General features: G+C 36.6%; 1 protein-coding gene across 1 annotated transcript in view; it reads left to right on the top strand.

Moving 5' to 3' along the window:
- TTC6 (tetratricopeptide repeat domain 6) overlaps positions 1 to 16,289 on the top strand; it is a gene marked incomplete at both ends in the record, with an annotated part of 195,629 nt that overhangs the window by 61,791 nt on the left and 117,549 nt on the right. Inside the window, 3 exons of the mRNA XM_081048294.1 lie at positions 965 to 1,057; positions 5,019 to 5,228; positions 13,713 to 13,840. Of these exons, the coding sequence (XP_080904420.1) occupies positions 965 to 1,057; positions 5,019 to 5,228; positions 13,713 to 13,840 (431 nt within the window). The remainder of the gene's footprint in view (positions 1 to 964; positions 1,058 to 5,018; positions 5,229 to 13,712; positions 13,841 to 16,289) is intronic.

Here is a 16,289-nt window from a genome sequence, read left to right as displayed (position 1 = left end):
ACTGAGTAAGACACCTGGTCCCTGTATGGTTTCCCCTTCATTGTGTTGTGGTCTGCAAACTGCATAAAGCAGAAATCTGGGGTGATTTAGGTCTTAACCTTTTTTTGTATCAATTTCCTTAGTTATCATAGTCTTGCATTGCCTGTTGTCTAATTCTAAAAGAGTTTTTCTAATGTTTTGTTCACTTTTATAGTTATTTATGACAAGAGGGTAGAGTAGAAGCCAGTAACCTCAGTTGGATATATTTTTTTTAATGAAACAAAGAAAAGATAGAAAAGCAGAGTTTAAAAGCACAATGAATGCTCATATCTTGCTATTGACATTATTAAAAGAGAAGAAAGGGGCCTTAAAAAGTCATGTAGTCAAATACCCATTATAAAGATGATTAACCTGAGGTGAAGGGAAGCAAAATAACTTGCCTTTTGATGCCTGGACTGTGACTTTACAGTCTGGACAGAAGCTGGATTTCTTTGTTCGTATTCATTGTTAGACATGGTGGTATGCTGTCTTCTTACCACTAATTTCTATACAATAGAAATTAGCATTAGTAATAAAAATGACACTAAAAGTTATACCCATTAACATTTTAAATGCATTCATATTCTTTCTTGCTCCTGGTTAGATTCAATTTTAGTTTTGATTTTATCTTTATTGTGCAGCCATTTAATAGCAGTGTTTTATAGTATTTGATTTGTTACCTAATTGTCTTATTAATCTGATGATATATCTATAGAGATCAATAATTTAGAAAGCCATCAAATTGGAAAAATAGACAAAATAATCTTATTGTACCTTTTGTTTTGTATTTTTCATTCCATACATAATATTGACTTGCTTATATTCGTCTTTTAAATAGTCCTCATTTATTGCATTATACCGACTAGCATTTTGTTGCATTGGATAATATACCTCAATGATTTTTAAAATTGTCATTATTTTAATTGTTTCTTTTTTCTCTTTCAAGGATATTTCTTTAATGGGAAAAGTGTACTGGCGGAAAACATCTCAAATGCAAACAGAGCAAGGATTACAGATGAGTATTGAGGAACCTCAAATGGTAAAGTCTTTAATAAAAATCCTCCTTACCTATATTGAAGTAATAGTCTGCCTCCTGTTGCTTGAATGTTTATCTAGAGAGTTTTTTATTTTATTTAAATCTCCTCTGATTTATTTTAGAGGTATGTTTAACTGAAAGCACATCTAATGCAGTACCACTTTAGAGGTCGTGACTATTTTGGCTCACGGTTGCTGCCTATCATTGAATTTCTGAGCTAAGGCCCCAGACTCTTTGTAGAAGAGAAAGACTTTAACAGTCCTTCTGATCTACAGGCATTCAGATCTAGAATGTTGGAGAATTAAAAGTTATTAGCTTCTAAGAAAGCATTACATTATTCTTCATTTAGCTAGAAGAATTATGAAAAACATTGACAAGAGGAGAATTTTATAGAGGAATATGGACAGTTGGTGACAGAAATTTGTTTCAAAAATAAGGCTTCATTTTCATCCATGACTGGCAAAATACTATGGGATTCGAAGCAATCTGGAACATAATTTCCTGTGAATGGGAATTGTGTCTCTCTGTGTATAGAAATCCACATTTATGTAAAACAAATGATGACATGATGATCAGTTCTTTTACAAAGGATTTGTAAAATGGTATCATTAAATAGTTATCTCCTTTAGTTCCTGAAAATATGATTCCATGTACATAAAAATTCTGATCAAACTTCATTTTTAGGATAATATATCATGCTTAGAAAGTGTATGGAATCTTTTCTTTTCACAAACGCCATGGATCCTGTAATGTTAGAGTTACCATAAACGGTTGAATCACTAGACATTTAGATGCTTCTGTGTTGAGACCAGATAGAACTCTTTCTGTCCATCGTACCTGACCCTTAGACTTCTAGAAGCTTCCTAGGGTAAGATTTGTCAGGGAAGCACTGGCTAACATGCTCTCATCCCAAGAGTGTCTGCCCGGCACCTCACCCTCAGCGCATGGCAGCTTCAGTTGGGAACAATTCAATTCCGCAGGTCTGAATTATCTTAGTAGTTTGATGCAACGTATTTTCTTTTTTCTTTTTTGAAAAAGAGCATTTTTAATGGGATATCTTTTCTTGTTAAGTATCCACCATTTTAAATATCATAGTTTTTGAATGATTATGGAGAATACTTATAAAAAAAAACACATAAAAAAATCAAGGAATGTATTCATTCATTCCTTTTCCTATAGTGTGGCAGGCATTGTTTTCATCATGGCTGATACAATGATGGAAAAGACAGTACTTGCCCTTGAGGAACTCGTAGGGAGGAGACCAATAATAAAGAGACAAAGTACAATTCTGTTTAATGTATATTCTAAATAGACACTACATAGTAGGGAAAACATTGATATAATTTCATTTATTTATTCATTAACTCATTCACAAATAATAACAGAGGGTCTTCAATGTGCTTAGTGCTTGAGATAAAAAAAGATAGGTAAGATACAATTTTTTAAAAGGAGTTCTCAGACTTTAAAGTTTTTAATTAAAGTAACTCAAACATTTTGGCCTTTAAACTCTTAAAACATATTTTATAGACACAAAGGAGTTTTAGTTTATGTGGATTATAGCAAGCAATGTTTACCATATTCAAAATTAAAACAGAGAACAACATAAAATATTTATTCATTTAAAATATGAATAAGCCAATTACATATTAATATAAAACATATATTTTTAGGAAAAAATAGTATCTAAAACAAAACAATTTAGTGAGGAAGGTAGGCTTGCCTTACATTTTTTGCAAATCTCTTTAAATCTGATTTAATAAAGGGTTAGTTTCTCATATCTGCTTTTGCATTCAATCTGTTGTATATGTTCTTTTGGTTGAAATGTATCAAGGAAGTCTGGTCTCATAGAGATTAGAAAGGGAATCACATTTTATTAAACTTTTTATATAGTTATTGATACTCCTCTTTGTTAATATACTAAAACTCCACAAGTGGTAGTTTCTTAAATATTAGTTGCAGTGGGGATTCTGAAACCAGATCAATGAACTTATATCATTACATTAAAATCCATTGATCCACGTTGTTCTTTGAATGGATCTTTAACCCCTGCATGATTTTATAATCTCATGTATTTATCATTTGAAAAGTATTGATTCACTGTTTTACCTACGACTGCTTTCCCATCATCAGCGCAAATGTCAACACAGTTAAAAGGCAAATAAGCCTTCATATTATTATGAAAATAGTTTTGACATTGCAGGATCCCCTGAAAGGGTCTTGAAGACTGTCAGAAGTCTATGGACCACACTTTGAGAACCACTAGTCTATTGGGTGGAAGAAGTCTATTGGGTAAGAGTACAATTTGGAATCAGGATGTCCTCGTTCAAACACATCTCTGCTACTTACTCTAGAGAAGTTTATTAACTTCTCTAATCTTCAATTTCTTCATCCATAAAATGGGATTACAAACAGGTCCTACTTTATGCAGTTGTGGTGAAGATGAAAATTCAATGAGATAATGCTCATATACCATATGTTGATGATTATAATTATGATAATGATTACTTAAACAATTGTAACATAGTATGATACATGCTAGAATAGAGGCAGGGCACTGAGTAATGATGGGCTTAGGAGAGGCTTTGTGGAGGAGATGAGGCTGGCAGAGTCTTGAAGATCAGTTGCAGCTGGAGGACTACCATTGTCCTCTCTTCATGCTTTTCTTCCTCCATTTTCAATTTTGCAGTGTGGTACCTTCATCTATTCCGTCTCCCAAACCAAATCCCTGAAACAGTTTGTTGAGGAAGCCAGGAGCAGAGAAATTCAAAAGAAAGGGAATGATGAACAGCGCCAAGAGCTATGGAACAGAAAATGAACGAGTTTGTCATAGGTAGACAGTATACGGCCCATAACACATATTAGAGTAGACACACGTTTCTATTCTGCCATTTAGTAAAAGGATTTTATTATAGCCCCTATTACTCAAGGAAGAAAATGAGGTTAAAGGGGGTTAAGTAACTTGACCAAGCATGCACATCTGTTAATTGACAGATCCAGGTTTTGAATTAATTCCCATCTGGTTACAAAGCTTTTACTTTTTCCACAACACCATCCAATTGCTTTATAAAAACATGAACTCCAGATTCCCATTTCGTTTTACAAATTTAAATTTCGCGGTTCAGCCATCCCTTCTTGCATATAAAGAAACTTTTATAGCATTTGATACTGTATGCCATCTTTGCCCTTTATTTTACTTATTAACAAATGAGTGTATCAAAGAACAAAGGGATGCAATTGCATTTTCAAGCCATTCTATGGAATTCAGATTTTTATATAAATCAGGCTGTTTTTATCATCTGCTAACCTGAGTCAGTAAAGTTTTAATTACCAGTGCTCCATAATCCCAAATAATCTTGGTTTACAATTGGGTAATACCTAAAAATGACTGCAAAGATGCTTTTCTTAAGATTTAGTGAGACAGATTAAGTCAGTGAGACATTTTTAAGGAACATAAAACAGGTGTAGGAATGACATCTTGTGAGAATTTTTCATTTGATCTTGGGAGGGAGTTAGGGTGTCTGGATGGTCTTCCTGAGGCCTCTGGGTCAGCTGTTCTTGAAGACCTTAAGTCAGGCTTCTGGAAGAGCATCTGGCAGGAATCCCACTTCTCAGGATGTAGGAACCTGAGGTCGAGGAGAGGTGAGATGTCTCTGTGTGAGTGTCGGGTGGAATCAGGGTCGGATTGGAGTCTTGTTATTTCCTTAGAGTTGATGGATAATAACTGTGGGGCATCTGTATTTTCTAGGACAAGGGCTGAAGAAAATGATTTGCCAGTCTTTATATTTTTCTTAAGTCAATTTGAGTTTCTCTTTGTAAATCTTCAAAGGAAACTTACTATCTCTGTTTAACTTCAGTCATGCACTTTCATAATTATTTTGTTGTCAGAGAAAAAACATTGTATGACTTAAAACTTTGGAAGGACAAATAATAAAAAGCATTCTTGTACATTTACATTTTCCAACAGACTGTGTTTGAGGAACTCCCTGAAGCTATGTCAAGTATTTTACAGATTGAACAAGAGGATGTATTAGAATGGGGAGTCTCAGAAGCAGAAATTATGGTATATAAACCTCAGGAAACTTTTGAAATTCAGCCAGCAGATGAATCAAGTAAACCTTTGGAAGATGACCAGCCCACACGTGATTCAAAAGTGGCCAAACAGGTGTCTGTAAAGGTAAAACACTACTTATCTTGAAAACAGAGTTATGAAAGTTGAGGATGTGCAGGTGTGAAGAAATGGCCCAACCAGGGACCAAGGAATGTAGGGGAGTTCACTCTGGAAAAATGGCCTCCGATGTGCAAATTGTCCATTTGGGAAAATGGGACCTATGCTCTTTTGAAGCCTTTTAGTCTCAAACTTAATTGCAACTTTGCAAAGAAAAGATGGATGTTTGAGGGAAGGAATCTCAGGACAACTTATCTAGATAAGTTGTAGAGGCAGGACTTGCAATCAGAAATTGATCCCAAGAGCCATCCCCTTCCCACCGAAGACTATCATTCCTACTTTGCTTCACCCAAGTCAATTGGACATTAGCAGTTTTTCAACTTTTGCCTGCAACTCCCAACTCTGAAACCTTGGATTTATCTGTGACCTCCCCCTCTCCTTGCCTTTCACATATAATGTCTCCAGGGCCTAGATTCCTCTGTGACATTATTGCTTATAATTTTTTTTTCTTCTCTTTTCCATTTTTGCCTGGGTCCTGGTGACCTTCTGTCTGGATTAGTGCAGTTATCTCCTGCTTTTTCTTCATTTCTCAAGCTCTACTTTCTTAGTTTCACTCTATATGTCAGTAGCATATCTGGGAATAATAACTAATGAGGAAGATCCTCAAGTAATAGTTGGCCGGAGAAAATCCAACAATGCTGTCAGGGAAAAGGGCCTTATGCTGTGACTGGTGACTGACTCCATCAGAAGTCATGCTAAGGGGGTGGGGGGTGGTAGATGAGGGTAAAGGGGATCAAATATATGGTGATGGAAGGAGAACTGACTCTGGGTGGTGAACACACAATGGGATTTATAGACGATGTAATATAGAATTGTACACCTGAAATATATGTAAATTTACTAACAATTGTCACCCCAATAAATTTAAGAAAAAAAAAAAGAAAAAAAAAGAAGTCATGCTTCTTTCTAACTCACGTGCCTGGGCATATGAAGTGAAGCTTGCCAAGGCTGAGTGAACCACTCATTGCTAACTGTTAATACTCCATATGAACCCTGTTTCACCTTAACAGCTTCTAGGAGTGAGGACCTTAGCATCTTTAAAGACGATGGCATCTTGATCAAAAAAGTGTTAGGCTGGTAGGCACAGATGGTGTTTTTATCTCTTCTTCTACCTGGACATGGGGGCTTTGGGAAGAAAATGTGGGCACGCGAGGCAAATGGTTAGCTGCTAATGTGTCAAAAACGAAGTGGATTTTCTGGGCAGTGGTGTAACTACCATGGCCTGTCAGGAATTCAAGTTCCTCATTGGAAAAGTCCCAAAATGTTCATTCTTTTGGCTTGTGGTAGCTACTAAATATTAGTAAGAAGTTATGCAAAATTATTTAGTTTTGGTAAAAAGAGGCAGCCCTTTTCCTGTGATAACTAGAATTTATTGAGTGTTGACTGTGTGCCACTTTGCTAACTGTTTCACACATATTACCTTATTTTTTCTAATAACAACCATATTGTTACCCTCATTTTATAGTTGAAAAAACTGAGTCATAAAGGAGATCAATAATTTGCCCAAGTACAAACATCTAGATAAGTTGTAGAGGCAGGACTTGAACTGAAGTGGTCTAATTCTGGAATCTTCACTCTTTACTGCTTTGTAACACGGTCCTTTCATAACAGCAATGAACAGGTGTCTGGCTAAGTACAAGAACACTGACCCTCAGTAGCAAAAATGACTAGGGATGGAGCATGCCTCATGAAACTGGGAGGGATGGTTTGGAGAGAGAGACTTGGAGAATGGATTGAGAGAGCTCTAAACTGGAAACAGAAGTGTTTCGAGGGGAGGAGAAGAGAATCTGAAAAGACTTTATGGTTTATTGTGGACTAGTGTGGGATACAGCATAAATGCTCTAGAAAATAACATTGGAAGTCTTCCTGTGACTCATTCCACCAAGTCTTCACTAAGTATCTTGTTATTTATTTGTTTGTGTTAACATCTCAAGATGATGTTATTATCCATGAACTTTGGACATTTGAGGCCCTAGAGTTTGTCTATCGCATCTCTGGCACAGGACTGAGGAACAGTATACTCCAGCAGTATACTGTTATGGAGGACAAGAAGACCTCTTTTTTTTTTTTTTTTTTAAGATCTCCTTTGACAGCTCACAGCTAATAGAAATAGCATAGAGGTGTAATAAAGGAGCAACGCAGGACTTCCACTGCTCACATATATAGCAGAAGGTCTCATTCAGCTCAAAAGTAGAAAATTTGATGAATCCATACTTTATTGACCATTTCTACTCTTACAAACTCGTTAATATAATAGAGTATTAGGACTCTGGTCTAAGAAATCATGACCAACAAAAAAAGAAATTCGGTAATAGAGACTCTGTGAAGAAATGACTGACACAAGAGCTCACGAGAGAATTGCTGAGCATTTTAGAGAAAAAGGTCAAAAGTCTGTAAAAAAAAATAGATATTACATTTATTTTGAGATTCTAAATGGAAGGAAGTTTAAGCTATGTGGAATGCCTTAAATCCTGCGAAATTCTCACAAAACAATTATAATTGATCTATTGCGTTCAGTTTTAGAAATATACAAAAGATGAAAGAAGAAATACGTATCCATAGATAAACATAAAAGCGGCATGTGGATATAACAATGATATCAAGAAGGCTAAGATCCAGAATCGGTTGAGGCCTGTGAATAATGCTAAGCATAAAAAGTTTTTGGTGTTTTTTTCCCCATGTTAGTTTTGGAGCAAAGAGAGAAAAAAGAAAGGATAACCCTGTCATTTGGGATGAATAGTGTGATGACAACATGTGACAGAGCTGCCTTAACTTATTTTTAGAAAAAGGTTGAAGTTTTAAATAAACAGAAATATGACAAAATGAAAAGGAAGCTGATAAACTTGTACTTTGCTTCTTTTAAATCTGACAAGGAGAATGATCTTTAGTATAGAAAGAAGAGAAAAAGAATTGCTAAAAGAAACTTGAAACCCGAGATTGGTAAAAGATCTGAAGAGTTAACTTAGATATCTGAGCCTGTTGGCTTACCGAGATAGGTTTAAGCCTGTTGAGCCTCTGTGAGCAGCAGGCTTGGAGGAGCTGCAGCGGGACAGGTGGTAGAGACCTGGAGACCGCCAATGGCAAATCTGAGTTTTATTTTTTTAAGGGTAAGAGTTATGGTTTCTGAAATGTATGATTAATCACAGAGAAAACTCTGGAATGGTTAAGTTCATCATTAAAAGGGGTTTAATTGGGTTTGAACCCTTATAAGAGGGAGCACTAATCAGTTGGAGCCAGCACGGCTTCCCTAAGGGACAAGCCATGACAGACCAACCTGATTTCTTTTCCTAGAATTACTAGACTGAGCATCAGACAAGTGTTACACAAGAATAGCATGCAGAAGAGCCTGGTCTGTAGGAAAACTCAATAAACATTAGTTGTTGTTAGTATCCTTTGGATTTCAGCCATCCGTTTATGACAGCCTCCCAATGACAGTTTTGTAGATAAGACTGTGGTCAGGCGAACTGCTAGATGGATTTGTAATTAGTTATGCAAAGGCTGCACAATTTGCCATGAAATTCCTTAGTTGACTGCTATTGGGCTGTGTCCAATTCAGCATATTTCCTAATAATTTGGATGAGAATATGGAGGATTTACTGACTGGATTTACAGCTAACATCCAAATTGTGACATAAGATTTGGTTAGGAAGATCGCAGATGAAATTTAATTGGGTAAATATATACGTATATGGTTCTGGCCTGGGGTCCGCAAACTAAATGCATAGATGTGGAATGATATGATTTAGAACAAATGTGAAAAAGATTTCAAGGTTTCAGGTCATAATTTAATGGTAGGAAAACAAGTGTAATCATAGTTTGGATTGATTGACGAATAACAAAAGAGGATCATCTTTCCTTTGGTTGATCTGATCACGTCACACCTCAGATCCTGTTCAGATATGGGCATCCAATCCCAGGAGAGACACTAACAAATTAGAGGCTGGAAGAGAGCATTCAAGATGACAAAGCACAGTACTTCAAAATTATGTTACGTAAGGTAGGCTTGAAGGGGCTGGGGATGTTTATCTGAGGAGGGAGGGTAGGCCCAGGGGAGTCCACTATACTCAAATATTTGACTGTCAAATAGAAGAGAGCTAGATTGGGAGATTTGAATTGAGACCAGTGGATGAAAGTTGTTAGGCTCTATAATAAACAAAAATTCGAACAACTGGAAAAGTTTCAAAGAGAAAGACTGCCTTTGGGTGTATCCAAATCCCGTGTTCCTGATCATGTTCAAGCCAGGATGGATGATCATGTGGGGAAGCTGTAGAGGATATTTAAACATTCACTGGACGGTGAGATGGGATGGTCTGTCCTCTGAACTTTCCTTATTCATCACTTTCTTACCCGAGAAATTGCAATAGCTCTCTCCTTACTACTGCGCTGAACCCGAACCGATTGCCTAATTTATAAGAACCTCCCTTTTTCTGGCCTCCTTCAACTTATTCAACCACATCTCCATGCTTTCCCCACAGAAAGCCTCCCTGCTTTCTTTCTTAAATCTAGTATCAAAAAATACAGACCAATGCATGGAGAAAAATATTTCAGATGAGTGTTTACCATAAATTCTGCAAATTTTCTAGGAAATCTAGAAAAACAATACTTCTAATATCTATAATGATTAAACGGCAGTTACTTAAGAGACAGACAAGCATTTGATTTTTCCTAAGCTGTAGAAATACAAGACAGTACCACAGTAAGGAAGTACAAATTGGAAAACGTTGCTGAAAATAGTTATATAAAGCATTAAAGTTGATTTTGGCTTCTACTTGCAATCACCAGTCATGCCAAACTTCTTTTTTAATAATTGTTTGTTTTTCAATTACAGTTGACATACAATATTATGTTAGTGTCAGGTGTACAACATAATAATTAGACATTTATATAACTTACGAAGTGATCACCCCGATAAATCTAGTACCCATCTGGCACCAGAGTTATTACAATATTACTGACTAGATTCCTTATGCTATACTTTACATCCCATGACTATTTTGTAACTACTAATTTGTACATTTTAATCTCTTCCGCTTTTCCACCCATCTCCCTAAGCACCCTCCCATCTGGCAACCATCAAAATGTTCTCTGTATCTACGAGTTTCTTTTGTTTGTTTATTTATTTATTTATTTATTTATTTATTTATTTATCTATTTATTTATTTTATGATTTCACACATAAGTGAAATCATATGGTATTTGTTTTTCTCTGACTTATTTTACTTAGCACAATACTTTCTAGGTCCATCTATGTTGTTGCAGATGGCAAGATTTCATTCTTTTCTATGGCTGAGTAATGTTCCATTGTATATATGTACCACTTCTTTATCCATTCATCTGTTGATGGAGACTTGGGTTGCCGCCATATCTTGACTATCGTAAATAATGCTGCAGTGAACATATGGACGCATATATCTTTTCAAATTGGTGTTTTCGGTTTCTTTGGATAAATACCCGAAAGTGGAATTCCTTCTTTGTCTCTTATTATAGCCTTTGTTTTAAAGTCTCTTTCCACTAGTGTAAGTCTTGTTACCCCAGCTTGTTTTTTTCTATTTTCATGAAATATTTTTTCTATCACTTTACTTTTAGTCTGTTTGTATCTTTTGATCTGAAGTGTGTCTCTTCTAGGCAGTATATATAAAGGTCTTGTTTTCTTCTCCATTCAGCCACCCTATGGCTTTTGATTGGAGCATTTAATCCATTTACATTGACAGTAAATTGTTGATATTGATATTAATTATTGCCATTTTATTATTCATGTTTTTGATCTTTTTTCCATCTGAAAGACTCTCCTCTCAACATTCCTTGTAATACTGGTTTTGGGGTAATGAACTCCTTTAACTTTTTCTTGTCTGGGAAGCTCTCAATCTATCCTTCGATTCTAAATGATAGCTTTGCTGGGTAGAGTAATCTTGGTTGTAGGTCCTTTCTTTTCATCACTTTGAATATTTTATGCCAATCCATTCTGGCTTACAAAGTTTCTGTTGAGAAATCAGCTGACAGTCTTAAGAGATCTGCCTTGTAGGTAACTAATTGCTTTTCTCTTGCTGCTTTTAAGATTCTCTCTTTGTTTTAACACTTTAGCATTTTAATTGTGTCCTGTTATGGGCCTGCTTGGGTTCATCTTGCTTGGGACTCTGTGCTTCTTGGGCTTGTATGTCTATTTCCTTTGCCAGGTTAGGAAAGTTTTCCATCGTTCTTTTCCTCCTTGCGCTCTCTCTTCTCCTTATAATACCACTATGATATGAATGTTGGTACCATTGATGTTGTCCTCGAAGACCTGTTGAACTATTTTTTTTTGGATTCTTTTCTTTTTTTCTTTTTTTGCTGTTCTTATTGGGTGTTTTCTGCTACCTTATCTTCCAAATCTCTCATTTGATCATCTGCTTCATCTAATATACTGTTGATTCCCTCTAATGTATTTTTCATTTTAGTTATTGTAGTCTTCATTTTTGACTGGTGCTGTTTTTTATGTTTTCTATCTCCATTTTTATGTGTCCTATCTCTGTTGAAGTTCTCTCTGAGAGCATCTTTATAACTCTGTTTTGAACTTTGCATCTGATAGATTGCTTGTCTCCATTTTAATTCTTTTTCTGGAGCTTTGTTCTGTTCTTTTATTTCATATATGTTTCTTTGTCTCCTCATTTTGGCTGCCTCCCTGTGTTTCCATGTATTAAGTATAGCTGCCAAACCTCCTGGTCTTAGTAGAGTGGCCTTAAGTAGTAGGTGTTCTGTGTTGTCCACTGGCACAGTCACCTGGTCCAGGTGCTCCAGGTTTATTGTGTGGCTTGTGAGTGCTCTCTTGTTGTAGTTGAGCCTTGATTGTTGTTGGCACGGCAATGGGAGGGGTTGGCTCCCTGGCTGACTTGTTGTGAGGACTGACGGTGACTACAGGAGGAGCTGTGGTACAGGGGCTGACCCTACTGAGCAGGATTCACTTTAGCGGGACTCTGGTGACTGCCCAATCTGTCCTTTGGGTGTGTCATTTGTGGAGGTGTTGGGTGATGCTTTGATGAGGTCTGAAGCTGGCCACTTGGTGTGTTGGTTCTCATGCCTGTTGGGAGGGGCTCTGGTGCAGGGCAAGGTCAGCTGCTGCCTCTTCTCCATTCGGGGCCACTTGGTATGAGCTACAAAGTGATCTGCAAGTGATTGCCACTTGTGCTGGGCTTGGAAGTGCCTGGGAGAAGCTAAGCTGTAAACTGAAGCCAGCTGCTACTAGTGCCAGGCTTAGGGCTGCTTAGCAAGAGGAACAGGGCATACCAAAGTCAGATGAGGCTCGTTTGAAGTTTGTGAACCTTTGAGAGATTTTAGGAAAGTCGGCAGCATGGGTCAAGACAGGCCGTTTGTATGGCAAAGCCACTGGAAACAGCTTGAGTGGGCCTGCTACTTGGATGGGATGGGGTCTCAGGCAATCACCAAGGTAGGGTGAAGTATAATAGCCAGATTGATGGGGACTCAGATATGGTGCCGACTTGCACGGGTGTGTGCAGGCTGGATAGAGGGAAGGCTCGGAAAGGAACAACTGCTCTTCCAGAGCTTCTGTCTGGGAGAAAGTTCCCCCTCCTGCCCTTGCCCTAAAGCCAGACAATGCAGTTCCTTTCCATTTGTCCTTGACACATTTTGAGCTGCTGTCCCAGTGCTGGAGCTTAGAGCAAGTGAGCCCATCAGCAGTAAGTCTGTGTATGGGCCCTGTAATAGCAACGCCTGAGACTCCTCCGTCTCACTCAGCCACAATTTGTGCTGGTTTTCACAGCCACAAGTTATGGAAACTTCTCTTCCCAGCACTGGAACCCCTGGGCTGGGGAGCTTGGTGTGGGGATGGGATCCCTCGGTTCTTAGGGGGGGAGACTCCACAGCCGAGATATCCCTCCATATTGTTATCCCTGCCACATGTGGGGGTTGGATCAGCTCATCGTTCTGCATGTCCACCCTTTTCACCAGCCTCCATGTAGCTTCTTCTGTATATCCTTAGCTATAGGGCTTCTGTTCAGCTAGACTTCAGGCTGTTCTCAGTGGTGGGTGTTCTGTAATTTAGTTGTAATTTTGATATGGTTGTGGGAGGAAGCAAGCACAGCATTATCTACTCTGCCATCTTTACTGGAACTCCCATGCCAAATTTTAAGAGCCTAAGGGTAAGTCCTATTAAAAATACCAATCCAGAAAAGTATATCTATGGAGGAAAAAAAAAATCTCTTATTTTTTCTGTAGTAGTTTTAAATAAATGTAGTACTAATATTTTCATTGCTGTGAATATCTGTATGCAAAAATTTAGAAAGGGATTTAGAGGAAAATATCAACTCACCTTTAGGATTTATATTTTGTTATAAAATATACATAGAAATTAAAAGTTTAAATATAAGATGGACTATAAATATGAAAGATCTAATTCTCATGTTACAACTTTCCTTAACAGCACAGTTTTATATTTTTTTAAAGGTGAAATCATCAGAATTGTTGCAGATCAGAGGAGAAGAAGTTAAGCGAACACAAAAAAGTAAATTAGGAATTTCACCAAAAAGAAAGCCTACAAAATCTCTGCGGGATCAAAAACTACCTAAGATGAAGTAACTTAAGTTTACAAATTTTACCGTCTGAAAGAAGTTCTGTAGTAGCATTGATACCTGAAGATGCATTTTTAAAGGAAAATTAAATGTTTTAGAAATTCATATGTGAGATCAAATTAAACCTTCTCACAGAAGAGTTGGTGGCAGATAGTACAGTAGGATATGTATACTGTATGCTGTACTTCTTTCTATTCCTTTTTTTTAAATTACTTTCAGGTGTACAAAACAATATAATAGACATTTATCATTTATATCCCTCACACAGTGATAACCCCCCTCCCCGCATCTACTACCCCTCTGACATCACCTATAGCCATTACATTTCCACTGTCTCTATTCCTAACTATTCCTATTTTTGACCAAGGTGCTTGGTTTAATGACCTAATAATAGTTAGAATGAAAATAGCTTTTTGTGAGACTAAAGAAAACTAAATGTTAACATATTAGATTTTATTTTTTTCAATTACTGTAATATTTAATTAGGATTAACTGCTTATTGTAATGGTTACTTTTGTTATTATACAATAAAATAAAAGACAACCCAACATAAAATGTCCGGAGGCCAATAGAATTGTTTGTTTAGATGGCTTTTTTCCTCTACTATCATTTCATGTTTCATCTCCCCCCACCACATTTTTCATAGAGTTTCTGATTATACAGGAGTGTAACCACAATTTTGAATAATAGTGTGTAAATGCAGTTTATATGTGTGGGTTGATCTTTTGTCATTTCTCTTGTTGAGACAGATTTTCTCCTTATTTCACCACTAGGTTTTTATGGGTTGTTTTATTCTAGATTCTTCTTCATTTAACTCTTTATAGGGGCTTAAAGAAGCTTTAATTATTAGCTTTCATTGTTGCTTAGGGCACTGAAAGGTGTGCTGGACCTGGAAGACAACCTTTTTATGGCCAGCCTAAACTTTGTAAATGGATATTACTCACAATTTAGTAGCTGAGAATAGACTCATGTGAAAAGAATTCCAAAGTTTATGAAAGAGTCAAATTGGCATTTAAGTGACCCTGTACGTGCCATTGCTTATCTGCATTGCTTTAAGCTCATTTAGTTAGCAAGATTATGTATTAAAACAAATAGTGACAGCAGACAACAAGTATTTTACCTTCAATAAATAGTTACTGTCAGATTATCAATGAAGCAGAAACTTCTTGATTTTTTTCCCCCAAAACCTTGCATTTAGTGCATTAAGCAAAGTAGCATGGCCACACACAGAGTCAGAGTCTTTTCTTTTTTATGTCTTAGTGTTTCAAAGAATGACAAATAGTCCTGTTTAAGGAGAGTATGCTATAAAAACACACAGCCTTTCTTGAGCATGCCAAAAATATTTGTAGATCTTTTTGATATATATATATAGCTCTGTGTTAATTCATTAAAACTGAAATTAGTAATTTCCATTAGAGAGAAATAAGAATGAGACACAGAGGAATAAAAATCTGATATGAAAAAAATTGTAAAAGAGAATTTTGAAAAATGTTTCTGAAAATCTTTTGTTCACTGCTCCTGTCTCCTTAATCGATTTTTTTTTTTTGCCAAATTTTCTTACCTGTCAGTAGCCCCCAGTATTAAATTGTTTTCTTGAGACTTGAGCCATCTTTTGATAACATAGTGTTTTTTAGCTCAATAACCAAGGGAGATTCACTTACACATTTATGTTATTAGAGTGTGTTGGAAACATAGGAATTCAGATTGGCTGTGAAGCTTTTTTAAGGAAAAAAAATGTAATGTAGTCTCATGTACATTCCACTAGCCGGGACCTGTCCCAAACAATGATGAGTAAATGAGATTGACATCAGAGCTCATTTTTTTCTCTCCTCTTTTTTTCAGTCCTTTTTTAGGATCCCTACTTCCTGGACACCCATTTTTACCCCTCCAGTTAGGTCTCTCTGTCTCAAGCATTTCCAAATGCATTAGATTTACCTCTCTTATCCTCCTCCACTCAAACATGTTCAAATTTCATGTTCCTCTTTTTGGGCCCTGTGCTGTTTTGGAAATGACATAAACCACTCTTTGTTAATGACTAATAAACATATCATCCCTAGCAACTTGCTAGGTGATGTGCAGTGAAAAATTTTAACAATAGCCATAAAAATAGGACAAGTATTTCTTGAGAGCTTCATAGACCAGGGACTTATTGTTACCAATTCTTAGAAAGGCAAAAGTTAAGGAGTTTGATTCTCATTTTACAGCAGATCTTCAGAGAGAGGTCAGTGATATAGTTTGCAAGTGTTAGAACTAAGATTCTCATTCAGGCCCACTCCAAAGTCTATATTCTTTATACTATGCTACTATCGAGACACATAGAGTGTTTGGTGGACAGACCTGCATTAATTAACCCATAATAGATAAAAGGTCAGAGATGATGGCACAAGAATAGGACAGTGTATGAAAAGAGATTATTTGTAAAAAAGAAGAAAAAAATTACATTTTGCAGAGA

Source organism: Rhinolophus hipposideros (assembly GCF_964194185.1).
Source record: "Rhinolophus hipposideros genome assembly, chromosome: 5".
In the NCBI taxonomy this organism is placed as follows: domain Eukaryota; kingdom Metazoa; phylum Chordata; class Mammalia; order Chiroptera; family Rhinolophidae; genus Rhinolophus; species Rhinolophus hipposideros.
The sequence above is the reverse complement of the archived record's forward strand: the minus strand, read 5'-3'. Positions and strand labels throughout refer to the sequence as shown.